The 26,976-nt window shown below is 51.9% G+C and overlaps 1 protein-coding gene across 3 annotated transcripts in view; it reads left to right on the top strand.

Moving 5' to 3' along the window:
- Positions 1 to 26,976, top strand: part of LOC134339112 (semaphorin-3F-like) — a 123,526-nt gene that overhangs the window by 48,825 nt on the left and 47,725 nt on the right. For all 3 annotated transcript variants that reach the window (XM_063035433.1, XM_063035435.1, XM_063035434.1), the window contains exons 9-11: positions 72 to 186; positions 843 to 912; positions 1,044 to 1,188. In XM_063035433.1, the coding sequence (XP_062891503.1) occupies positions 72 to 186; positions 843 to 912; positions 1,044 to 1,188 (330 nt within the window). The remainder of the gene's footprint in view (positions 1 to 71; positions 187 to 842; positions 913 to 1,043; positions 1,189 to 26,976) is intronic.

A 26,976-nucleotide genomic window follows, 5' to 3' on the forward strand; every position in this document is an offset into this window, starting at 1 on the left:
TGGGTGCACCTGGGGCTGGGAGGATCCCTCCCTCTCTCCCAGCTGAGTTAACCCTCTCCCTCCTGCCACAGAACGACAGCGGAGGGCAACGATCCCTGGTCAACAAGTGGACGAGCTTCCTGAAGGCCCGCTTGGTGTGTGGGGTGGCGGGGGCTGATGGCGTGGAGACCACCTTTGATGAGCTGAGTGAGTCTCAGCTGGAATGGGGGGGGTCATGAAGGGAGGGAGGAGGAGGAGGGGAGGGGATGGAGGAGGAAGGACAGGAAGGGGTTGGAGGCGAGAGAAGGGGGTAGAGGTGAGGGAGGAGGGAAGGTGGGGAGGGGTGAGGAAGGAGGGGAGGGGTTTGAGGTGAGAGGGAAGAAGAGCTGTAGAGGAGGGGATGAAAAGGAGGGTCACATGCAAGGAGAGTGTATGGTGCGTGGCCAAGTGGTTAAGGCGTTAGACTAGCGAGCTGAAGGTCGTGAGACAGCATGTTGTGTCTTTGAACAAGGCACTTAACCAACGCTGCTCCGGTCCACCCAGCTGGAAATGGGTACCGGCAAATGTTGGGGGTTAACCTCGCGATAGACTGGCGTCCTATCCCGGGGGGTGGGGGGAGTCTCGTACTCTCAGTCACTTCACGCCACGGAAACCGGCATAAGCACCGGCCTGATGGGCCACAAGGCTCGGGACAGACTTTAATCTTTAACATGGAAGGAGAGGGAGGCTTGGGTGGGGAGAGGAGATGGGATTGGTGACTGGGGGAGCAGAGGGGAGGAGGAGGGAGAGGATGAGAGTGAGTGAAGGTGAGGGGGCAATGGAGGGCAAACCCAGGTCACATCTTCCATCAACTCCACCCACAGCCGACGTCTTCATTCAGCCGACCCAGGACAAGAAGAATCCAAGGGTTTATGGCGTCTTCTCCACCTCGGGGTGAGTGGATTCACCTCCGCCTCCTCTGCCGCACTCGATCGCCCCAGCCTTCGTCATTCCCCCTTTTCTCCCCTCCTCCCTCTCCCCCCTCACTTTCTCTTCTCCCCCTCACTCTTGTGCTCTGCCTCCAGCTCCGTGTTCCGAGGCTCGGCTGTCTGCGTTTACTCCCTGTCGGACGTCCGGACCGTCTTCAACGGCCCCTTCGCCCACCGCGAGGGGCGGCACTTCCAGTGGGGGCCCTACACCGGCCGTGTGCCCTACCCTCGGCCGGGCGCGGTGAGTGTATTCACCGCCCCCCCCCAAACCGAGGGTCGGGGAGGTGCCGGGCGGGGGCGGGGGGTGGGGAACGTGGGTTGGAAGCGAGCAAGGAGGGGGGAATCACCAAGCAGCAGAGGGAAGGGAGGGAGGGATCGGGTCTCCGGACGGGACAGCAGAACCTGCCAGGGCAGAGTGGCCACACCCAGCTTCTCTTGGTGGAGGGACGGAGAGAGGGGAGGGATGCAAATCGCGAGGAGGATGAATCACTAGAGTCTCAGCTCCCTGGACGTGAACGGGCTGGGAGGGGAATGGGGGACAGATGAAGGGTGGCTGGGGTGGGGATAGATGACGACTCGGGGACTTCGTGCTCTCGCTTCAGCTTCAGGGAGCCGGGGCGCTGCCGCGGGATCTCGGCGCCGGGTGGCTCGCTGCCTCCCCCTGCTGGTGGGACGGGGAAACGGCTGCAGGAGCCCCACAGTCCGTTCGGGGACCAGGCAAAACGCTCCCTCCCTCATCCCTCCTCTCCCCTCCCCTCCCCTCTCCCTCCGTCATCCCTCCGCTCCCCTCCCCTCTCCCTCCCTCATCCCTCCTCTCCCCTCCCCTCTCTCCCTCCCTCATTCCCCTTCCCCTCTCTCTCCCTCCCTCATCCCTCCTCTCCCCACGCCACACGCCACTCCCCTCCCCCTCCCCTTCCCCTTCCCTCTCTCTCCATCATTCCCTCCTCTCCCCCCTCTCTCTCCCCTCCCCTTCCCCCTCTCTCTCCCCTCCCCTTCCCCCTCTCTCTCCCCTCCCCTTCCCCATCCCTCCCCTTCCCCATCCCTTTCCTTCCCCTTTCTCTCCCTCCCCTTCCCCATCGCTTCCCTAACCCCATCCCTCCCCTTCCCCATCCCTCCCCTTCCCCATTCCTCCCCTTCCCCATCTCTCCCCTTACCCCATCTCTCCCCTTCCCCATCCCTTCCCTTCCCTGTCTCTCCCCAACCCTCTTTTTCCCTCCCTTTCCCCTTCCCATCCCTCCCCTTCCCCATCCCTCCCCTCCCCATCCCTCCCCTTCCCCATCTCTCCCCAATCCTCTCTTTCCCTCACCTTTCCCCGCTCTCTCCCTCCCCTCCCCATCCCTCCCCTTACCCCATCTCTCCCCTTCCCCATCTCTCCCCTTCCCCATCTCTCCCCTTCCCCATCTCTCCCCTTCCCCATCTCTCCCCTTACCCCATCCTCCCCTTCCCCATCTCTCCCCTTCCCCCATCCCTCCCCTTCTCCATCCCTTCCCTTCCCCCATCTCTCCCCTTCCCCATCCCTCCCCTTCCCCATCCCTTCCCTTCCCCCATCTCTCCCCTTCCCCCATCCCTCCCCTTCCCCATCCCTTCCCTGCCCCCGTCTCTCCCCTAACCCTCTCTTTCCCTCCCCTGCAATCCCTATCCACCTCATTCCTCCCCCCCACCTTTCTTACTCCCCTTCTCCCTTTCCTCCCTCCTTGCTTCCCTCTTCAACCCCCTCTCTCTTCCCAAAACGCTCCCTTCCTCTTTCACAGCGCCTCCAGAGAGCACCGTTGGCAAAATGCACTGCAGTTACCCACCCTGACGGTGCAGAGGGAGCGCCACGCTGAGGGAGGGGCGCTGAGGAGTGAGGGGTGGAGAGGAGGGAGCTCTGTGCTGTGGGAGAGGCGGTGAGGAGGGATTGCCGTGCTGTGGTAGGAGTGCTGAGGAGGGAGGGGCGCTGAGGAGGGATTGCCGTGCTGTGGTAGGGGTGCTGAGGGGAACTGGGATTTGAATGTGACATTGAGACATTGAGTCTGTCTGTCAAAATGATTTATTGTCACGACCATGCGTACACAGAACATCAAACATTACAGAAGAGTACAGGCCCTTCGAACCACGATGCTGTGCTGACCCTTTAACCTACCCCACAATCGGTCTCACCCTTCCTGTCCACATATCCCTCCATTTTTCTATCGTCCACGTGTCTGAAGAGTTTCTGAAATATCCCAAATGTATCTGCCTCCAACACCACCCCTGTTAGGAAGTTTCATGCTCCCACTGCTCTAGGTGTAAAATAAACTACCTCCAACATCCCCCCAATATTTTCCTCCAATCATCTTAAAATTATACCCCCTCATAATAGTGATTTCTGCCCCGAGGTAAAGTCCGCTCGATCTCTGCCTCTTATCATCTTGGACTCCTCTTCAAAGAGAAAAGCCCCAGGTCACTCAGCCTGGTTCTCATCAGACACCCTGTTCTCATCAGGCAGTGTGCTGGTAAATCTCCTCTGCACCCTCTCTAATCCAGACAGCGTCCTGGTAAATCTCCTCTGCACCCTTTCTAATCCTGGCAGTGTGCTGGTAAATCTCCTCTGCACCCTCTCTAATCGAGACAACATCCTGGTAAATCTCCTCTGCACCCTCTCTAATCCAAGCAGCATCCTGGTAAATCTCATCTGCACCCTCTCTAATCCAGGCAGCATCCTGGTAAATCTCCTCTGCACCCTCTCTAATCCAGGCAGCATCCTGGTAAATCTCTTCTGCAACCTCTCTAATCCAGGCAACATCCTGGTAAATCTCCTCTGCACCCTCTCTAATCCAGGCAGCATCCTGGTAAATCTCCTCTGCATCCTCTCTAATCCAGGCAGCATCCTGGTAAATCTCCTCTGCACCCTCTCTAATCCAGGCAGCATCCTGATAAATCTCCTCTACACACTCTCTAATCCGGGCAGCATCCTGGTGAATCTCCTCTGCACCCTCTCTAATCCAGACAGCGTCCTGGTAAATCATCCTCTGCACCCTCTATAATCTAGGCAGTGTGCTGGTAAATCTCCTCTGCACCCTTTCTAATCCTGGCAGTGTGCTGGTAAATCTCCTCTGCACCCTCTCTAATCCAGACAACATCCCGGTAAATCTCCTCTGCACCCTTTCTAATCCTGGCAGTGTGCTGGTAAATCTCCTCTGCACCCTCTCTAATCGAGACAACATCCTGGTAAATCTCCTCTGCACCTTCTCTAATCCAAGCAGCATCCTGGTAAATCTCCTCTGCACCCTTTCTAATCCTGGCAGTGTGCTGGTAAATCTCCTCTGCACCCTCTCTAATCCTGGCAGTGTGCTGGTAAATCTCCTCTGCACCCTCTCTAATCGAGACAACATCCTGGTAAATCTCCTCTGCACCTTCTCTAATCCAAGCAGCATCCTGGTAAATCTCCTCTGCACCCTTTCTAATCCTGGCAGTGTGCTGGTAAATCTCCTCTGCACCCTCTCTAATCCAGACAACATCCCGGTAAATCTCCTCTGCACCCTTTCTAATCCTGGCAGTGTGCTGGTAAATCTCCTCTGCACCCTCTCTAATCGAGACAACATCCTGGTAAATCTCCTCTGCACCTTCTCTAATCCAAGCAGCATCCTGGTAAATCTCCTCTGCACCCTCTCTAATCCGGGCAGCATCCTGGTGGATCTCCTCTACACGCTCTCTAATCCAGGCAGCATCCTGGTAGATCTCCTCTGCACCCTCTCTAATCCAGGCAGCATCCTGGTAAATCTCTTCTGCACCCTCTCTAATCCAGGCAACATCCTGGTAAATCTCCTCTGCACCCTCTCTAATCCGGGCAGCATCCTGGTAAATCTACTCTGCACCCTCTCTAATCCAGGCAGCATCCTGGTAAATCTCTTCTGCACCCTCTCTAATCCAGGCAGCATCCTGGTAAATCTCCTCTGCACCCTCTCTAATACAGGCAGCATCCTGGTAAATCTCCTCTGCATCCTCTCTAATCCAGGCAGCATCCTGGTAAATCTCCTCTGCACCCTCTCTAATCCAGGCAGCATCCTGATAAATCTCCTCTACACACTCTCTAATCCGGGCAGCATCCTGGTGAATCTCCTCTGCACCCTCTCTAATCCAGACAGCGTCCTGGTAAATCTCCTCTGCACCCTCTATAATCTAGGCAGTGTGCTGGTAAATCTCCTCTGCACCCTTTCTAATCCTGGCAGTGTGCTGGTAAATCTCCTCTGCACCCTCTCTAATCCAGACAACATCCCGGTAAATCTCCTCTGCATCCTTTCTAATCCTGGCAGTGTGCTGGTAAATCTCCTCTGCACCCTCTCTAATCGAGACAACATCCTGGTAAATCTCCTCTGCACCTTCTCTAATCCAAGCAGCATCCTGGTAAATCTCCTCTGCACCCCCTCTAATCCGGGCAGCATCCTGGTGGATCTCCTCTACACCCTCTCTAATCCAGGCAGCATCCTGGTAAATCTGCTCTGCACCCTCTCTAATCCAGGCAGCGTCCTGGTAAATCTCCTCTGCACCCTTTCTAATCCTGGCAGTGTGCTGGTAAATCTCCTCTGCACCCTCTCTAATCCAGACAACATCCTGGTAAATCTCCTCTGCACCCTCTCTAATCCAGGCAGCATCCTGGTAAATCTCCTCTGCACCCTCTCTAATCCAGGCAGCATCCTGGTAAATCTCCTCTACACCCTCTCTAATCCAGGCAGCATCCTGGTAAATCTCCTCTGCACCCTCTCTAATCCAGGCAGCATCCTGGTAAATCTCTTCTGCACCCTCTCTAATCCAGGCAACATCCTGGTAAATCTCCTCTGCACCCTCTCTAATCCGGGCAGCATCCTGGTAAATCTCTTCTGCACCCTCTCTAATCCAGGCAGCATCCTGGTAAATCTCCTCTGCACCCTCTCTAATCCAGGCAGCATCCTGGTAAATCTCCTCTACACCCTCTCTAATCCAGGCAGCATCCTGGTAAATCTCCTCTGCACCCTCTCTAATCCAGGCAGCATCCTGGTAAATCTCTTCTGCACCCTCTCTAATCCAGGCAACATCCTGGTAAATCTCCTCTGCACCCTCTCTAATCCGGGCAGCATCCTGGTAAATCTCTTCTGCACCCTCTCTAATCCAGGCAGCATCCTGGTAAATCTCCTCTGCACCCTCTCTAATCCAGGCAGCATCCTGGTAAATCTCCTCTGCATCCTCTCTAATCCAGGCAGCATCCTGGTAAATCTCCTCTGCACCCTCTCTAATCCAGGCAGCATCCTGATAAATCTCCTCTACACACTCTCTAATCCGGGCAGCATCCTGGTGAATCTCCTCTGCACCCTCTCTAATCCAGACAGCGTCCTGGTAAATCTCCTCTGCATCCTCTATAATCCAGGCAGTGTGCTGGTAAATCTCCTCTGCACCCTTTCTAATCCTGGCAGTGTGCTGGTAAATCTCCTCTGCACCCTCTCTAATCCAGACAACATCCCGGTAAATCTCCTCTGCACCCTTTCTAATCCTGGCAGTGTGCTGGTAAATCTCCTCTGCACCCTCTCTAATCGAGACAACATCCTGGTAAATCTCCTCTGCACCTTCTCTAATCCAAGCAGCATCCTGGTAAATCTCCTCTGCACCCTCTCTAATCCGGGCAGCATCCTGGTGGATCTCCTCTACACCCTCTCTAATCCAAGCAGCATCCTGGTAAATCTCTTCTGCACCCTCTCTAATCCAGGCAGCATCCTGGTAAATCTGCTCTGCACCCTCTCTAATCCAGGCAGCATCCTGGTAAATCTCCTCTGCACCCTCTCTAATCCAGGCAGCATCCTGGTAAATCTCCTCTGCACCCTCTCTAATCCAGGCAGCATCCTGGTAAATCTCCTCTGCACCCTCTCTAATCCAGGCAGCATCCTGGTAAATCTCCTCTGCACCCTCTCTAATCCAGGCAGCATCCTGATAAATCTCCTCTACACACTCTCTAATCCGGGCAGCATCCTGGTGAATCTCCTCTGCACCCTCTCTAATCCAGACAGCGTCCTGGTAAATCTCCTCTGCACCCTCTCTAATCTAGGCAGTGTGCTGGTAAATCTCCTCTGCACCCTTTCTAATCCTGGCAGTGTGCTGGTAAATCTCCTCTGCACCCTCTCTAATCCAGACAACATCCCGGTAAATCTCCTCTGCACCCTTTCTAATCCTGGCAGTGTGCTGGTAAATCTCCTCTGCACCCTCTCTAATCGAGACAACATCCTGGTAAATCTCCTCTGCACCTTCTCTAATCCAAGCAGCATCCTGGTAAATCTCCTCTGCACCCTCTCTAATCCGGGCAGCATCCTGGTGGATCTCCTCTACACCCTCTCTAATCCAGGCAGCATCCTGGTAGATCTCCTCTGCACCCTCTCTAATCCAGGCAGCATCCTAGTAAATCTCCTCTGCACCCTCTCTAATCAAGGCAGCATCCTGGTAAATCTCCTCTGCACCCTCTCTAATCCAGGCAGCATCCTGGTAAATCTCCTCTACACCCTCTCTAATCCAGGCAGCATCCTGGTAAATCTCCTCTGCACCCTCTCTAATCCAGGCAGCATCCTGGTAAATCTCTTCTGCACCCTCTCTAATCCAGGCAACATCCTGGTAAATCTCGTCTGCACCCTCCCTAATCCGGGCAGCATCCTGGTAAATCTACTCTGCACCCTCTCTAATCCAGGCAGCATCCTGGTAAATCTCTTCTGCACCCTCTCTAATCCAGGCAGCATCCTGGTAAATCTCCTCTGCACCCTCTTTAATACAGGCAGCATCCTGGTAAATCTCCTCTGCATCCTCTCTAATCCAGGCAGCATCCTGGTAAATCTCCTCTGCACCCTCTCTAATCCAGGCAGCATCCTGATAAATCTCCTCTACACACTCTCTAATCCGGGCAGCATCCTGGTGAATCTCCTCTGCACCCTCTCTAATCCAGACAGCGTCCTGGTAAATCTCCTCTGCACCCTCTATAATCTAGGCAGTGTGCTGGTAAATCTCCTCTGCACCCTTTCTAATCCTGGCAGTGTGCTGGTAAATCTCCTCTGCACCCTCTCTAATCCAGACAACATCCCGGTAAATCTCCTCTGCATCCTTTCTAATCCTGGCAGTGTGCTGGTAAATCTCCTCTGCACCCTCTCTAATCGAGACAACATCCTGGTAAATCTCCTCTGCACCTTCTCTAATCCAAGCAGCATCCTGGTAAATCTCCTCTGCACCCCCTCTAATCCGGGCAGCATCCTGGTGGATCTCCTCTACACCCTCTCTAATCCAGGCAGCATCCTGGTAAATCTGCTCTGCACCCTCTCTAATCCAGGCAGCGTCCTGGTAAATCTCCTCTGCACCCTTTCTAATCCTGGCAGTGTGCTGGTAAATCTCCTCTGCACCCTCTCTAATCGAGACAACATCCTGGTAAATCTCCTCTGCACCCTCTCTAATCCAGGCAGCATCCTGGTAAATCTCCTCTGCACCCTCTCTAATCCAGGCAGCATCCTGGTAAATCTCCTCTACACCCTCTCTAATCCAGGCAGCATCCTGGTAAATCTCCTCTGCACCCTCTCTAATCCAGGCAGCATCCTGGTAAATCTCTTCTGCACCCTCTCTAATCCAGGCAACATCCTGGTAAATCTCCTCTGCACCCTCTCTAATCCGGGCAGCATCCTGGTAAATCTCTTCTGCACCCTCTCTAATCCAGGCAGCATCCTGGTAAATCTCCTCTGCACCCTCTCTAATCCAGGCAGCATCCTGGTAAATCTCCTCTACACACTCTCTAATCCAGGCAGCATCCTGGTAAATCTCCTCTGCACCCTCTCTAATCCAGGCAGCATCCTGGTAAATCTCTTCTGCACCCTCTCTAATCCAGGCAACATCCTGGTAAATCTCCTCTGCACCCTCTCTAATCCGGGCAGCATCCTGGTAAATCTCTTCTGCACCCTCTCTAATCCAGGCAGCATCCTGGTAAATCTCCTCTGCACCCTCTCTAATCCAGGCAGCATCCTGGTAAATCTCCTCTGCATCCTCTCTAATCCAGGCAGCATCCTGGTAAATCTCCTCTGCACCCTCTCTAATCCAGGCAGCATCCTGATAAATATCCTCTACACACTCTCTAATCCGAAAAACATCCTGGTGAATCTCCTCTGCACCCTCTCTAATCCAGACAGCGTCCTGGTAAATCTCCTCTGCATCCTCTATAATCCAGACAGTGTGCTGGTAAATCTCCTCTGCACCCTTTCTAATCCTGGCAGTGTGCTGGTAAATCTCCTCTGCACCCTCTCTAATCCAGACAACATCCCGGTAAATCTCCTCTGCACCCTTTCTAATCCTGGCAGTGTGCTGGTAAATCTCCTCTGCACCCTCTCTAATCGAGACAACATCCTGGTAAATCTCCTCTGCACCTTCTCTAATCCAAGCAGCATCCTGGTAAATCTCCTCTGCACCCTCTCTAATCCGGGCAGCATCCTGGTGGATCTCCTCTACACCCTCTCTAATCCAAGCAGCATCCTGGTAAATCTCTTCTGCACCCTCTCTAATCCAGGCATCATCCTGGTAAATCTGCTCTGCACACTCTCTAATCCAGGCAGCATCCTGGTAAATCTCCTCTGCACCCTCTCTAATCCAGGCAGCATCCTGGTAAATCTCCTCTGCACCCTCTCTAATCCAGGCAGCATCCTGGTAAATCTCCTCTGCATCCTCTCTAATCCAGGCAGCATCCTGGTAAATCTCCTCTGCACCCTCTCTAATCCAGGCAGCATCCTGATAAATCTCCTCTACACACTCTCTAATCCGGGCAGCATCCTGGTGAATCTCCTCTGCACCCTCTCTAATCCAGACAGCGTCCTGGTAAATCTCCTCTGCACCCTCTATAATCTAGGCAGTGTGCTGGTAAATCTCCTCTGCACCCTTTCTAATCCTGGCAGTGTGCTGGTAAATCTCCTCTGCACCCTCTCTAATCCAGACAACATCCCGGTAAATCTCCTCTGCACCCTTTCTAATCCTGGCAGTGTGCTGGTAAATCTCCTCTGCACCCTCTCTAATCGAAACAACATCCTGGTAAATCTCCTCTGCACCTTCTCTAATCCAAGCAGCATCCTGGTAAATCTCCTCTGCACCCTTTCTAATCCTGGCAGTGTGCTGGTAAATCTCCTCTGCACCCTCTCTAATCCAGACAACATCCCGGTAAATCTCCTCTGCACCCTTTCTAATCCTGGCAGTGTGCTGGTAAATCTCCTCTGCACCCTCTCTAATCGAGACAACATCCTGGTAAATCTCCTCTGCACCTTCTCTAATCCAAGCAGCATCCTGGTAAATCTCCTCTGCACCCTCTCTAATCCGGGCAGCATCCTGGTGGATCTCCTCTACACCCTCTCTAATCCAGGCAGCATCCTGGTAGATCTCCTCTGCATCCTCTCTAATCCAGGCAACATCCTGGTAAATCTCCTCTGCACCCTCTCTAATCCGGGCAGCATCCTGGTAAATCTCTTCTGCACCCTCTCTAATCCAGGCAGCATCCTGGTAAATCTCCTCTGCACCCTCTCTAATCCAGGCAGCATCCTGGTAAATCTCCTCTTCACCCTCTCTAATCCAGGCAGCATCCTGGTAAATCTCCTCTGCACCCTCTCTAATCCAGGCAGCATCCTGGTAAATCTCTTCTGCACCCTCTCTAATCCAGGCAACATCCTGGTAAATCTCCTCTGCACCCTCTCTAATCCGGGCAGCATCCTGGTAAATCTCTTCTGCACCCTCTCTAATCCAGGCAGCATCCTGGTAAATCTCCTCTGCACCCTCTCTAATCCAGGCAGCATCCTGGTAAATCTCCTCTGCATCCTCTCTAATCCAGGCAGCATCCTGGTAAATCTCCTCTGCACCCTCTCTAATCCAGGCAGCATCCTGATAAATCTCCTCTACACACTCTCTAATCCGGGCAGCATCCTGGTGAATCTCCTCTGCACCCTCTCTAATCCAGACAGCGTCCTGGTAAATCTCCTCTGCATCCTCTATAATCCAGGCAGTGTGCTGGTAAATCTCCTCTGCACCCTTTCTAATCCTGGCAGTGTGCTGGTAAATCTCCTCTGCACCCTCTCTAATCCAGACAACATCCCGGTAAATCTCCTCTGCACCCTTTCTAATCCTGGCAGTGTGCTGGTAAATCTCCTCTGCACCCTCTCTAATCGAGACAACATCCTGGTAAATCTCCTCTGCACCTTCTCTAATCCAAGCAGCATCCTGGTAAATCTCCTCTGCACCCTCTCTAATCCGGGCAGCATCCTGGTGGATCTCCTCTACACCCTCTCTAATCCAGGCAGCATCCTGGTAGATCTCTTCTGCACCCTCTCTAATCCAGGCAGCATCCTGGTAAATCTGCTCTGCACCCTCTCTAATCCAGGCAGCATCCTGGTAAATCTCCTCTGCACCCTCTCTAATCCAGGCTGCATCCTGGTAAATCTCCTCTGCACCCTCTCTAATCCAGGCAGCATCCTGGTAAATCTCCTCTGCATCCTCTCTAATCCAGGCAGCATCCTGGTAAATCTCCTCTGCACCCTCTCTAATCCAGGCAGCATCCTGATAAATCTCCTCTACACACTCTCTAATCCGGGCAGCATCCTGGTGAATCTCCTCTGCACCCTCTCTAATCCAGACAACATCCCGGTAAATCTCCTCTGCACCCTTTCTAATCCTGGCAGTGTGCTGGTAAATCTCCTCTGCACCCTCTCTAATCGAGACAACATCCTGGTAAATCTCCTCTGCACCTTCTCTAATCCAGGCAGCATCCTGGTAAATCTCCTCTGCACCCTCTCTAATCCTGGCAGTTTGCTGGTAAATCTCCTCTGCACCCTCTCTAATCCAGACAACATCCCGGTAAATCTCCTCTGCACCCTTTCTAATCCTGGCAGTGTGCTGGTAAATCTCCTCTGCACCCTCTCTAATCGAGACAACATCCTGGTAAATCTCCTCTGCACCTTCTCTAATCCAAGCAGCATCCTGGTAAATCTCCTCTGCACCCTCTCTAATCCGGGCAGCATCCTGGTGGATCTCCTCTACACCCTCTCTAATCCAGGCAGCATCCTGGTAGATCTCCTCTGCATCCTCTCTAATCCAGGCAACATCCTGGTAAATCTCCTCTGCACCCTCTCTAATCCGGGCAGCATCCAGGTAAATCTCTTCTGCACCCTCTCTAATCCAGGCAGCATCCTGGTAAATCTCCTCTGCACCCTCTCTAATCCAGGCAGCATCCTGGTAAATCTCCTCTACACCCTCTCTAATCCAGGCAGCATCCTGGTAAATCTCCTCTGCACCCTCTCTAATCCAGGCAGAATCCTGGTAAATCTCTTCTGCACCCTCTCTTATCCAGGCAACATCCTGGTAAATCTCCTCTGCACCCTCTCTAATCCGGGCAGCATCCTGGTAAATCTCTTCTGCACCCTCTCTAATCCAGGCAGCATCCTGGTAAATCTCCTCTGCACCCTCTCTAATCCAGGCAGCATCCTGGTAAATCTCCTCTGCATCCTCTCTAATCCAGGCAGCATCCTGGTAAATCTCCTCTGCACCCTCTCTAATCCAGGCAGCATCCTGATAAATCTCCTCTACACACTCTCTAATCCGGGCAGCATCCTGGTGAATCTCCTCTGCACCCTCTCTAATCCAGACAGCGTCCTGGTAAATCTCCTCTGCATCCTCTATAATCCAGGCAGTGTGCTGGTAAATCTCCTCTGCACCCTTTCTAATCCTGGCAGTGTGCTGGTAAATCTCCTCTGCACCCTCTCTAATCCAGACAACATCCCGGTAAATCTCCTCTGCACCCTTTCTAATCCTGGCAGTGTGCTGGTAAATCTCCTCTGCACCCTCTCTAATCGAGACAACATCCTGGTAAATCTCCTCTGCACCTTCTCTAATCCAAGCAGCATCCTGGTAAATCTCCTCTGCACCCTTTCTAATCCTGGCAGTGTGCTGGTAAATCTCCTCTGCACCCTCTCTAATCCAGACAACATCCCGGTAAATCTCCTCTGCACCCTCTCTAATCCTGGCAGTGTGCTGGTAAATCTCCTCTGCACCCTCTCTAATCGAGACAACATCCTGGTAAATCTCCTCTGCACCTTCTCTAATCCAAGCAGCATCCTGGTAAATCTCCTCTGCACCCTCTCTAATCCGGGCAGCATCCTGGTGGATCTCCTCTACACCCTCTCTAATCCAGGCAGCATCCTGGTAGATCTCCTCTGCACCCTCTCTAATCCAGGCAGCATCCTAGTAAATCTCCTCTGCACCCTCTCTAATCCAGGCAGCATCCTGGTAAATCTCCTCTGCACCCTCTGTAATCCAGGCAGCATCCTGGTAAATCTCCTCTACACCCTCTCTAATCCAGGCAGCATCCTGGTAAATCTCCTCTGCACCCTCTCTAATCCAGGCAGCATCCTGGTAAATCTCTTCTGCACCCTCTCTAATCCAGGCAACATCCTGGTAAATCTCCTCTGCACCCTCTCTAATCCGGGCAGCATCCTGGTAAATCTACTCTGCACCCTCTCTAATCCAGGCAGCATCCTGGTAAATCTCTTCTGCACCCTCTCTAATCCAGGAAGCATCCTGGTAAATCTCCTCTGCACCCTCTCTAATCCAGGCAGCATCCTGGTAAATCTCCTCTGCATCCTCTCTAATCCAGGCAGCATCCTGGTAAATCTCCTCTGCACCCTCTCTAATCCAGGCAGCATCCTGATAAATCTTCTCTACACACTCTCTAATCCGGGCAGCATCCTGGTGAATCTCCTCTGCACCCTCTCTAATCCAGACAGCGTCCTGGTAAATCTCCTCTGCACCCTCTATAATCTAGGCAGTGTGCTGGTAAATCTCCTCTGCACCGTTTCTAATCCTGGCAGTGTGCTGGTAAATCTCCTCTGCACCCTCTCTAATCCAGACAACATCCCGGTAAATCTCCTCTGCATCCTTTCTAATCCTGGCAGTGTGCTGGTAAATCTCCTCTGCACCCTCTCTAATCGAGACAACATCCTGGTAAATCTCCTCTGCACCTTCTCTAATCCAAGCAGCATCCAGGTAAATCTCCTCTGCACCCTCTCTAATCCGGGCAGCATCCTGGTGGATCTCCTCTACACCCCTTCTAATCCAGGCAGCATCCTGGTAAATCTGCTCTGCACCCTCTCTAATCCAGGCAGCGTCCTGGTAAATCTCCTCTGCACCCTTTCTAATCCTGGCAGTGTGCTGGTAAATCTCCTCTGCACTCTGTGTAATCGAGACAACATCCTGGTAAATCTCCTCTGCACCCTCTCTAATCCAGGCCGCATCCTGGTAGATCTCCTCTGCACCCTCTCTAATCCAGGCAGCATCCTGGTAAATCTCCTCTGCACCCTCTCTAATCCAGGCAGCATCCTGGTAAATCTCCTCTGCACCCTCTCTAATCCAGGCAGCATCCTGGTAAATCTCCTCTGCATCCTCTATAATCCAGGCAGTGTGCTGGTAAATCTCCTCTGCACCCTTTCTAATCCTGGCAGTGTGCTGGTAAATCTCCTCTGCACCCTCTCTAATCCAGACAACATCCCGGTAAATCTCCTCTGCACCCTTTCTAATCCTGGCAGTGTGCTGGTAAATCTCCTCTGCACCCTCTCTAATCGAGACAACATCCTGGTAAATCTCCTCTGCACCTTCTCTAATCCAAGCAGCATCCTGGTAAATCTCCTCTGCACCCTCTCTAATCCGGGCAGCATCCTGGTGGATCTCCTCTACACCCTCTCTAATCCAAGCAGCATCCTGGTAAATCTCTTCTGCACCCTCTCTAATCCAGGCAGCATCCTGGTAAATCTCCTCTGCACCCTCTCTAATCCAGGCAGCATCCTGGTAAATCTCCTCTGCATCCTCTCTAATCCAGGCAGCATCCTGGTAAATCTCCTCTGCACCCTCTCTAATCCAGGCAGCATCCTGATAAATCTCCTCTACACACTCTCTAATCCGGGCAGCATCCTGGTGAATCTCCTCTGCACCCTCTCTAATCCAGAAAGCGTCCTGGTAAATCTCCTCTGCATCCTCTATAATCCAGGCAGTGTGCTGGTAAATCTCCTCTGCACCCTTTCTAATCCTGGCAGTGTGCTGGTAAATCTCCTCTGCACCCTCTCTAATCCTGGCAGTGTGCTGGTAAATCTCCTCTGCACCCTCTCTAATCGAGACAACATCCTGGTAAATCTCCTCTGCACCTTCTCTAATCCAAGCAGCATCCTGGTAAATCTCCTCTGCACCCTTTCTAATCCTGGCAGTGTGCTGGTAAATCTCCTCTGCACCCTCTCTAATCCAGACAACATCCCGGTAAATCTCCTCTGCACCCTTTCTAATCCTGGCAGTGTGCTGGTAAATCTCCTCTGCACCCTCTCTAATCGAGACAGCATCCTGGTAAATCTCCTCTGCACCTTCTCTAATCCAAGCAGCATCCTGGTAAATCTCCTCTGCACCCTCTCTAATCCGGGCAGCATCCTGGTGGATCTCCTCTACACCCTCTCTAATCCAGGCAGCATCCTGGTAGATCTCTTCTGCACCCTCTCTAATCCAGGCAGCATCCTGGTAAATCTGCTCTGCACCCTCTCTAATCCAGGCAGCATCCTGGTAAATCTCCTCTGCACCCTCTCTAATCCAGGCAGCATCCTGGTAAATCTCCTCTGCACCCTCTCTAATCCAGGCAGCATCCTGGTAAATCTCCTCTGCATCGTCTCTAATCCAGGCAGCATCCTGGTAAATCTCCTCTGCACCCTCTCTAATCCAGGCAGCATCCTGATAAATCTCCTCTACACACTCTCTAATCCGGGCAGCATCCTGGTGAATCTCCTCTGCACCCTCTCTAATCCAGACAACATCCCGGTAAATCTCCTCTGCACCCTTTCTAATCCTGGCAGTGTGCTGGTAAATCTCCTCTGCACCCTCTCTAATCGAGACAACATCCTGGTAAATCTCCTCTGCACCTTCTCTAATCCAAGCAGCATCCTGGTAAATCTCCTCTGCACCCTTTCTAATCCTGGCAGTGTGCTGGTAAATCTCCTCTGCACCCTCTCTAATCCAGAGAACATCCCGGTAAATCTCCTCTGCACCCTTTCTAATCCTGGCAGTGTGCTGGTAAATCTCCTCTGCACCCTCTCTAATCGAGACAACATCCTGGTAAATCTCCTCTGCACCTTCTCTAATCCAAGCAGCATCCTGGTAAATCTCCTCTGCACCCTCTCTAATCCGGGCAGCATCCTGGTGGATCTCCTCTACACCCTCTCTAATCCAGGCAGCATCCTGGTAGATCTCCTCTGCATCCTCTCTAATCCAGGCAACATCCTGGTAAATCTCCTCTGCACCCTCTCTAATCCGGGCAGCATCCTGGTAAATCTCTTCTGCACCCTCTCTAATCCAGGCAGCATCCTGGTAAATCTCCTCTGCACCCTCTCTAATCCAGGCAGCATCCTGGTAAATCTCCTCTACACCCTCTCTAATCCAGGCAGCATCCTGGTAAATCTCCTCTGCACCCTCTCTAATCTAGGCAGCATCCTGGTAAATCTCTTCTGCACCCTCTCTTATCCAGGCAACATCCTGGTAAATCTCCTCTGCACCCTCTCTAATCCGGGCAGCATCCTGGTAAATCTCTTCTGCACCCTCTCTAATCCAGGCAGCATCCTGGTAAATCTCCTCTGCACCCTCTCTAATCCAGGCAGCATCCTGGTAAATCTCCTCTGCATCCTCTCTAATCCAGGCAACATCCTGGTAAATCTCCTCTGCACCCTCTCTAATCCAGGCAGCATCCTGATAAATCTCCTCTACACACTCTCTAATCCGGGCAGCATCCTGGTGAATCTCCTCTGCACCCTCTCTAAACCAGACAGCGTCCTGGTAAATCTCCTCTGCATCCTCTATAATCCAGGCAGTGTGCTGGTAAATCTCCTCTGCACCCTTTCTAATCCTGGCAGTGTGCTGGTAAATCTCCTCTGCACCTCTCTAATCCAGACAACATCCCGGTAAATCTCTTCTGCACCCTTTCTAATCCTGGCAGTGTGCTGGTAATCTCCTCTGCACCCTCTCTAATCGAGACAGCATCCTGGTAAATCTCCTCTGCACCTTCTCTAATCCAAGCAGCATCCTGGTAAATCTCCTCTGCACCCTCTCTAATCCGGGCAGCATCCTGGTGGATCTCCTCTACACCCTCTCTAATCCAGGCAGCATCCTGGTAGATCTCTTCTGCACCCTCTCTAATCCAGGCAGCATCCTGGTAAATCTGCTCTGCACCCTCTCTAATCCAGGCAGCATCCTGGTAAATCTCCTCTGCACCCTCTCTAATCCAGGCAGCATCCTGGTAAATCTCCTCTGCACCCTCTCTAATCCAGGCAGCATCCTGGTAAATCTCCTCTGCATCCTCTCTAATCCAGGCAGCATCCTGGTAAATCTCCTCTGCACCCTCTCTAATCCAGGCAGCATCCTGATAAATCTCCTCTACACACTCTCTAATCCGGGCAGCATCCTGGTGAATCTCCTCTGCACCCTCTCTAATCCAGACAACATCCCGGTAAATCTCCTCTGCACCCTTTCTAATCCTGGCAGTGTGCTGGTAAATCTCCTCTGCACCCTCTCTAATCGAGACAACATCCTGGTAAATCTCCTCTGCACCTTCTCTAATCCAAGCAGCATCCTGGTAAATCTCCTCTGCACCCTTTCTAATCCTGGCAGTGTGCTGGTAAATCTCCTCTGCACCCTCTCTAATCCAGACAACATCCCGGTAAATCTCCTCTGCACCCTTTCTAATCCTGGCAGTGTGCTGGTAAATCTCCTCTGCACCCTCTCTAATCGAGACAACATCCTGGTAAATCTCCTCTGCACCTTCTCTAATCCAAGCAGCATCCTGGTAAATCTCCTCTGCACCCTCTCTAATCCGGGCAGCATCCTGGTGGATCTCCTCTACACCCTCTCTAATCCAGGCAGCATCCTGGTAGATCTCCTCTGCATCCTCTCTAATCCAGGCAACATCCTGGTAAATCTCCTCTGCACCCTCTCTAATCCGGGCAGCATCCTGGTAAATCTCTTCTGCACCCTCTCTAATCCAGGCAGCATCCTGGTAAATCTCCTCTGCACCCTCTCTAATCCAGGCAGCATCCTGGAAAATCTCCTCTACACCCTCTCTAATCCAGGCAGCATCCTGGTAAATCTCCTCTGCACCCTCTCTAATCCAGGCAGCATCCTGGTAAATCTCTTCTGCACCCTCTCTTATCCAGGCAACATCCTGGTAAATCTCCTCTGCACCCTCTCTAATCCGGGCAGCATCCTGGTAAATCTCTTCTGCACCCTCTCTAATCCAGGCAGCATCCTGGTAAATCTCCTCTGCACCCTCTCTAATCCAGGCAGCATCCTGATAAATCTCCTCTACACACTCTCTAATCCGGGCAGCATCCTGGTGAATCTCCTCTGCACAATCTCTAATCCAGACAGCGTCCTGGTAAATCTCCTCTGCATCCTCTATAATCCAGGCAGTGTGCTGGTAAATCTCCTCTGCACCCTTTCTAATCCTGGCAGTGTGCTGGTAAATCTCCTCTGCACCTCTCTAATCCAGACAACATCCCGGTAAATCTCCTCTGCACCCTTTCTAATCCTGGCAGTGTGCTGGTAAATCTCCTCTGCACCCTCTCTAATCGAGACAACATCCTGGTAAATCTCCTCTGCACCTTCTCTAATCCAAGCAGCATCCTGGTAAATCTCCTCTGCACCCTTTCTAATCCTGGCAGTGTGCTGGTAAATCTCCTCTGCACCCTCTCTAATCCAGACAACATCCCGGTAAATCTCCTCTGCACCCTTTCTAATCCTGGCAGTGTGCTGGTAAATCTCCTCTGCACCCTCTCTAATCGAGACAACATCCTGGTAAATCTCCTCTGCACCTTCTCTAATCCAAGCAGCATCCTGGTAAATCTCCTCTGCACCCTCTCTAATCCGGGCAGCATCCTGGTGGATCTCCTCTACACCCTCTCTAATCCAGGCAGCATCCTGGTAGATCTCCTCTGCACCCTCTCTAATCCAGGCAGCATCCTAGTAAATCTCCTCTGCACCCTCTCTAATCAAGGCAGCATCCTGGTAAATCTCCTCTGCACCCTCTCTAATCCAGGCAGCATCCTGGTAAATCTCCTCTACACCCTCTCTAATCCAGGCAGCATCCTGGTAAATCTCCTCTGCACCCTCTCTAATCCAGGCAGCATCCTGGTAAATCTCATCTGCACCCTCTCTAATCCAGGCAACATCCTGGTAAATCTCCTCTGCACCCTCTCTAATCCGGGCAGCATCCTGGTAAATCTACTCTGCACCCTCTCTAATCCAGGCAGCATCCTGGTAAATCTCTTCTGCACCCTCTCTAATCCAGGAAGCATCCTGGTAAATCTCCTCTGCACCCTCTCTAATCCAGGCAGCATCCTGGTAAATCTCCTCTGCATCCTCTCTAATCCAGGCAGCATCCTGGTAAATCTCCTCTGCACCCTCTCTAATCCAGGCAGCATCCTGATAAATCTTCTCTACACACTCTCTAATCCGGGCAGCATCCTGGTGAATCTCCTCTGCACCCTCTCTAATCCAGACAGCGTCCTGGTAAATCTCCTGTGCACCCTCTATAATCTAGGCAGTGTGCTGGTAAATCTCCTCTGCACCCTTTCTAATCCTGGCAGTGTGCTGGTAAATCTCCTCTGCACCCTCTCTAATCCAGACAACATCCCGGTAAATCTCCTCTGCATCCTTTCTAATCCTGGCAGTGTGCTGGTAAATCTCCTCTGCACCCTCTCTAATCGAGACAACATCCTGGTAAATCTCCTCTGCACCTTCTCTAATCCAAGCAGCATCCAGGTAAATCTCCTCTGCACCCTCTCTAATCCGGGCAGCATCCTGGTGGATCTCCTCTACACCCTCTCCAATCCAGGCAGCGTCCTGGTAAATCTCCTCTGCACCCTTTCTAATCCTGGCAGTGTGCTGGTAAATCTCCTCTGCACCCTCTCTAATCGAGACAACATCCTGGTAAATCTCCTCTGCACCCTCTCTAATCCAGGCCGTATCCTGGTAGATCTCCTCTGCACCCTCTCTAATCCAGGCAGCATCCTGGTAAATCTCCTCTGCACCCTCTCTAATCCAGGCAGCATCCTGGTAAATCTCCTCTGCACCCTCTCTAATCCAGGCAGCATCCTGGTAAATCTCCTCTGCATCCTCTCTAATCCAAGCAGCATCCTGGTAAATCTCCTCTGCACCCTCTCTAATCCGGGCAGCATCCTGGTGGATCTCCTCTACACCCTCTCTAATCCAAGCAGCATCCTGGTAAATCTCTTCTGCACCCTCTCTAATCCAGGCAGCATCCTGGTAAATCTGCTCTGCACCCTCTCTAATCCAGGCAGCATCCTGGTAAATCTCCTCTGCACCCTCTCTAATCCAGGCAGCATCCTGGTAAATCTCCTCTGCACCCTCTCTAATCCAGGCAGCATCCTGGTAAATCTCCTCTGCATCCTCTCTAATCCAGGCAGCATCCTGGTAAATCTCCTCTGCACCCTCTCTAATCCAGGCAGCATCCTGATAAATCTCCTCTACACACTCTCTAATCCGGGCAGCATCCTGGTGAATCTCCTCTGCACCCTCTCTAATCCAGACAGCGTCCTGGTAAATCTCCTCTGCACCCTCTATAATCTAGACAGTGTGCTGGTAAATCTCCTCTGCACCCTTTCTAATCCTGGCAGTGTGCTGGTAAATCTCCTCTGCACCCTCTCTAATCCAGACAACATCCCGGTAAATCTCCTTTGCACCGTTTCTAATCCTGGCAGTGTGCTGGTAAATCTCCTCTGCACCCTCTCTAATCGAGACAACATCCTGGTAAATCTCCTCTGCACCTTCTCTAATCCAAGCAGCATCCTGGTAAATCTCCTCTGCACCCTTTCTAATCCTGGCAGTGTGCTGGTAAATCTCCTCTGCACCCTCTCTAATCCAGACAACATCCCGGTAAATCTCCTCTGCACCCTTTCTAATCCTGGCAGTGTGCTGGTAAATCTCCTCTGCACCCTCTCTAATCGAGACAACATCCTGGTAAATCTCCTCTGCACCTTCTCTAATCCAAGCAGCATCCTGGTAAATCTCCTCTGCACCCTCGCTAATCCGGGCAGCATCCTGGTGGATCTCCTCTACACCCTCTCTAATCCAGGCAGCATCCTGGTAGATCTCCTCTGCATCCTCTCTAATCCAGGCAACATCCTGGTAAATCTCCTCTGCACCCTCTCTAATCCGGGCAGCATCCTGGTAAATCTCTTCTGCACCCTCTCTAATCCAGGCAGCATCCTGGTAAATCTCCTCTGCACCCTCTCTAATCCAGGCAGCATCCTGGTAAATCTCCTCTACACCCTCTCTAATCCAGGCAGCATCCTGGTAAATCTCCTCTGCACCCTCTCTAATCCAGGCAGCATCCTGGTATATCTCTTCTGCACCCTCTCTAATCCAGGCAACATCCTGGTAAATCTCCTCTGCACCCTCTCTAATCCGGGCAGCATCCTGGTAAATCTCTTCTGCACCCTCTCTAATCCAGGCAGCATCCTGGTAAATCTCCTCTGCACCCTCTCTAATCCAGGCAGCATCCTGGTAAATCTCCTCTGCATCCTCTCTAATCCAGGCAGCATCCTGGTAAATCTCCTCTGCACCCTCTCTAATCCAGGCAGCATCCTGATAAATCTCCTCTACACACTCTCTAATCCGGGCAGCATCCTGGTGAATCTCCTCTGCACCCTCTCTAATCCAGACAGCGTCCTCGTAAATCTCCTCTGCATCTTCTATAATCCAGGCAGTGTGCTGGTAAATCTCCTCTGCACCCTTTCTAATCCTGGCAGTGTGCTGGTAAATCTCCACTGCACCCTCTCTAATCCAGACAACATCCCGGTAAATCTCCTCTGCACCCTTTCTAATCCTGGCAGTGTGCTGGTAAATCTCCTCTGCACCCTCTCTAATCGAGACAACATCCTGGTAAATCTCCTCTGCACCTTCTCTAATCCAAGCAGCATCCTGGTAAATCTCCTCTGCACCCTTTCTAATCCTGGCAGTGTGCTGGTAAATCTCCTCTGCACCCTCGCTAATCCGGGCAGCATCCTGGTGGATCTCCTCTACACCCTCTCTAATCCAGGCAGCATCCTGGTAGATCTCCTCTGCATCCTCTCTAATCCAGGCAACATCCTGGTAAATCTCCTCTGCACCCTCTCTAATCCGGGCAGCATCCTGGTAAATCTCTTCTGCACCCTCTCTAATCCAGGCAGCATCCTGGTAAATCTCCTCTGCACCCTCTCTAATCCAGGCAGCATCCTGGTAAATCTCCTCTACACCCTCTCTAATCCAGGCAGCATCCTGGTAAATCTCCTCTGCACCCTCTCTAATCCAGGCAGCATCCTGGTATATCTCTTCTGCACCCTCTCTAATCCAGGCAACATCCTGGTAAATCTCCTCTGCACCCTCTCTAATCCGGGCAGCATCCTGGTAAATCTCTTCTGCACCCTCTCTAATCCAGGCAGCATCCTGGTAAATCTCCTCTGCACCCTCTCTAATCCAGGCAGCATCCTGGTAAATCTCCTCTGCATCCTCTCTAATCCAGGCAGCATCCTGGTAAATCTCCTCTGCACCCTCTCTAATCCAGGCAGCATCCTGATAAATCTCCTCTACACACTCTCTAATCCGGGCAGCATCCTGGTGAATCTCCTCTGCACCCTCTCTAATCCAGACAGCGTCCTGGTAAATCTCCTCTGCATCCTCTATAATCCAGGCAGTGTGCTGGTAAATCTCCTCTGCACCCTTTCTAATCCTGGCAGTGTGCTGGTAAATCTCCTCTGCACCCTCTCTAATCCAGACAACATCCCGGTAAATCTCCTCTGCACCCTTTCTAATCCTGGCAGTGTGCTGGTAAATCTCCTCTGCACCCTCTCTAATCGAGACAACATCCTGGTAAATCTCCTCTGCACCTTCTCTAATCCAAGCAGCATCCTGGTAAATCTCCTCTGCACCCTTTCTAATCCTGGCAGTGTGCTGGTAAATCTCCTCTGCACCCTCTCTAATCCAGACAACATCCCGGTAAATCTCCTCTGCACCCTTTCTAATCCTGGCAGTGTGCTGGTAAATCTCCTCTGCACCCTCTCTAATCGAGACAACATCCTGGTAAATCTCCTCTGCACCTTCTCTAATCCAAGCAGCATCCTGGTAAATCTCCTCTGCACCCTCTCTAATCCGGGCAGCATCCTGGTGGATCTCCTCTACACCCTCTCTAATCCAGGCAGCATCCTGGTAGATCTCTTCTGCACCCTCTCTAATCCAGGCAGCATCCTGGTAAATCTGCTCTGCACCCTCTCTAATCCAGGCAGCATCCTGGTAAATCTCCTCTGCACCCTCTCTAATCCAGGCAGCATCCTGGTAAATCTCCTCTGCACCCTCTCTAATCCAGGCAGCATCCAGGTAAATCTCCTCTGCACCCTCTCTAATCCGGGCAGCATCCTGGTGGATCTCCTCTACACCCTCTCTAATCCAGGCAGCATCCTGGTAAATCTGCTCTGCACCCTCTCTAATCCAGGCAGCGTCCTGGTAAATCTCCTCTGCACCCTTTCTAATCCTGGCAGTGTGCTGGTAAATCTCCTCTGCACCCTCTCTAATCGAGACAACATCCTGGTAAATCTCCTCTGCACCCTTTCTAATCCAGGCCGCATCCTGGTAGATCTCCTCTGCACCCTCTCTAATCCAGGCAGCATCCTGGTAAATCTCCTCTGCACCCTCTCTAATCCAGGCAGCATCCTGGTAAATCTCCTCTGCACCCTCTCTAATCCAGGCAGCATCCTGGTAAATCTCCTCTGCATCCTCTATAATCCAGGCAGTGTGCTGGTAAATCTCCTCTGCACCCTTTCTAATCCTGGAAGTGTGCTGGTAAATCTCCTCTGCACCCTCTCTAATCCAGACAACATCCCGGTAAATCTCCTCTGCACCCTTTCTAATCCTGGCAGTGTGCTGGTAAATCTCCTCTGCACCCTCTCTAATCGAGACAACATCCTGGTAAATCTCCTCTGCACCTTCTCTAATCCAAGCAGCATCCTGGTAAATCTCCTCTGCACCCTCTCTAATCCGGGCAGCATCCTGGTGGATCTCCTCTACACCCTCTCTAATCCAAGCAGCATCCTGGTAAATCTCTTCTGCACCCTCTCTAATCCAGGCAGCATCCTGGTAAATCTGCTCTGCACCCTCTCTAATCCAGGCAGCATCCTGGTAAATCTCCTCTGCACCCTCTCTAATCCAGGCAGCATCCTGGTAAATCTCCTCTGCACCCTCTCTAATCCAGGCAGCATCCTGGTAAATCTCCTCTGCATCCTCTCTAATCCAGGCAGCATCCTGGTAAATCTCCTCTGCACCCTCTCTAATCCAGGCAGCATCCTGATAAATCTCCTCTACACACTCTCTAATCCGGGCAGCATCCTGGTGAATCTCCTCTGCACCCTCTCTAATCCAGACAGCGTCCTGGTAAATCTCCTCTGCACCCTCTATAATCTAGACAGTGTGCTGGTAAATCTCCTCTGCACCCTTTCTAATCCTGGCAGTGTGCTGGTAAATCTCCTCTGCACCCTCTCTAATCCAGACAACATCCCGGTAAATCTCCTCTGCACCCTTTCTAATCCTGGGAGTGTGCTGGGAAATCTCCTCTGCACCCTCTCTAATCGAGACAACATCCTGGTAAATCTTCTCTGCACCTTCTCTAATCCAAGCAGCATCCTGGTAAATCTCCTCTGCACCCTTTCTAATCCTGGCAGTGTGCTGGTAAATCTCCTCTGCACCCTCTCTAATCCAGACAACATCCCGGTAAATCTCCTCTGCACCCTTTCTAATCCTGGCAGTGTGCTGGTAAATCTCCTCTGCACCCTCTCTAATCGAGACAACATCCTGGTAAATCTCCTCTGCACCTTCTCTAATCCAAGCAGCATCCTGGTAAATCTCCTCTGCACCCTCGCTAATCCGGGCAGCATCCTGGTGGATCTCCTCTACACCCTCTCTAATCCAGGCAGCATCCTGGTAGATCTCCTCTGCATCCTCTCTAATCCAGGCAACATCCTGGTAAATCTCCTCTGCACCCTCTCTAATCCGGGCAGCATCCTGGTAAATCTCTTCTGCACCCTCTCTAATCCAGGCAGCATCCTGGTAAATCTCCTCTGCACCCTCTCTAATCCAGGCAGCATCCTGGTAAATCTCCTCTACACCCTCTCTAATCCAGGCAGCATCCTGGTAAATCTCCTCTGCACCCTCTCTAATCCAGGCAGCATCCTGGTATATCTCTTCTGCACCCTCTCTAATCCAGGCAACATCCTGGTAAATCTCCTCTGCACCCTCTCTAATCCGGGCAGCATCCTGGTAAATCTCTTCTGCACCCTCTCTAATCCAGGCAGCATCCTGGTAAATCTCCTCTGCACCCTCTCTAATCCAGGCAGCATCCTGGTAAATCTCCTCTGCATCCTCTCTAATCCAGGCAGCATCCTGGTAAATCTCCTCTGCACCCTCTCTAATCCAGGCAGCATCCTGGTAAATCTCCTCTGCACCCTCTCTAATCCAGGCAGCATCCTGGTAAATCTCCTCTGCATCCTCTCTAATCCAGGCAGCATCCTGGTAAATCTCCTCTGCACCCTCTCTAATCCAGGCAGCATCCTGATAAATCTCCTCTACACACTCTCTAATCCGGGCAGCATCCTGGTGAATCTCCTCTGCACCCTCTCTAATCCAGACAGCGTCCTGGTAAATCTCCTCTGCACCCTCTATAATCTAGGCAGTGTGCTGGTAAATCTCCTCTGCACCCTTTCTAATCCTGGCAGTGTGCTGGTAAATCTCCTCTGCACCCTCTCTAATCCAGACAACATCCCGGTAAATCTCCTCTGCACCCTTTCTAATCCTGGCAGTGTGCTGGTAAATCTCCTCTGCACCCTCTCTAATCGAGACAACATCCTGGTAAATCTCCTCTGCACCTTCTCTAATCCAAGCAGCATCCTGGTAAATCTCCTCTGCACCCTTTCTAATCCTGGCAGTGTGCTGGTAAATCTCCTCTGCACCCTCTCTAATCGAGACAACATCCTGGTAAATCTCCTCTGCACCTTCTCTAATCCAAGCAGCATCCTGGTAAATCTCCTCTGCACCCTCTCTAATCCGGGCAGCATCCTGGTGGATCTCCTCTACACCCTCTCTAATCCAAGCAGCATCCTGGTAAATCTCTTCTGCACCCTCTCTAATCCAGGCAGCATCCTGGTAAATCTGCTCTGCACCCTCTCTAATCCAGGCAGCATCCTGGTAAATCTCCTCTGCACCCTCTCTAATCCAGGCAGCATCCTGGTAAATCTCCTCTGCACCCTCTCTAATCCAGGCAGCATCCTGGTAAATCTCCTCTGCATCCTCTCTAATCCAGGCAGCATCCTGGTAAATCTCCTCTGCACCCTCTCTAATCCAGGCAGCATCCTGATAAATCTCCTCTACACACTCTCTAATCCGGGCAGCATCCTGGTGAATCTCCTCTGCACCCTCTCTAATCCAGACAGCGTCCTGGTAAATCTCCTCTGCACCCTCTATAATCTAGACAGTGTGCTGGTAAATCTCCTCTGCACCCTTTCTAATCCTGGCAGTGTGCTGGTAAATCTCCTCTGCACCCTCTCTAATCCAGACAACATCCCGGTAAATCTCCTCTGCACCCTTTCTAATCCTGGGAGTGTGCTGGGAAATCTCCTCTGCACCCTCTCTAATCGAGACAACATCCTGGTAAATCTTCTCTGCACCTTCTCTAATCCAAGCAGCATCCTGGTAAATCTCCTCTGCACCCTTTCTAATCCTGGCAGTGTGCTGGTAAATCTCCTCTGCACCCTCTCTAATCCAGACAACATCCCGGTAAATCTCCTCTGCACCCTTTCTAATCCTGGCAGTGTGCTGGTAAATCTCCTCTGCACCCTCTCTAATCGAGACAACATCCTGGTAAATCTCCTCTGCACCTTCTCTAATCCAAGCAGCATCCTGGTAAATCTCCTCTGCACCCTCGCTAATCCGGGCAGCA

This window comes from Mobula hypostoma, chromosome 28 (assembly GCF_963921235.1).
Source record: "Mobula hypostoma chromosome 28, sMobHyp1.1, whole genome shotgun sequence".
Taxonomy (NCBI): domain Eukaryota; kingdom Metazoa; phylum Chordata; class Chondrichthyes; order Myliobatiformes; family Myliobatidae; genus Mobula; species Mobula hypostoma.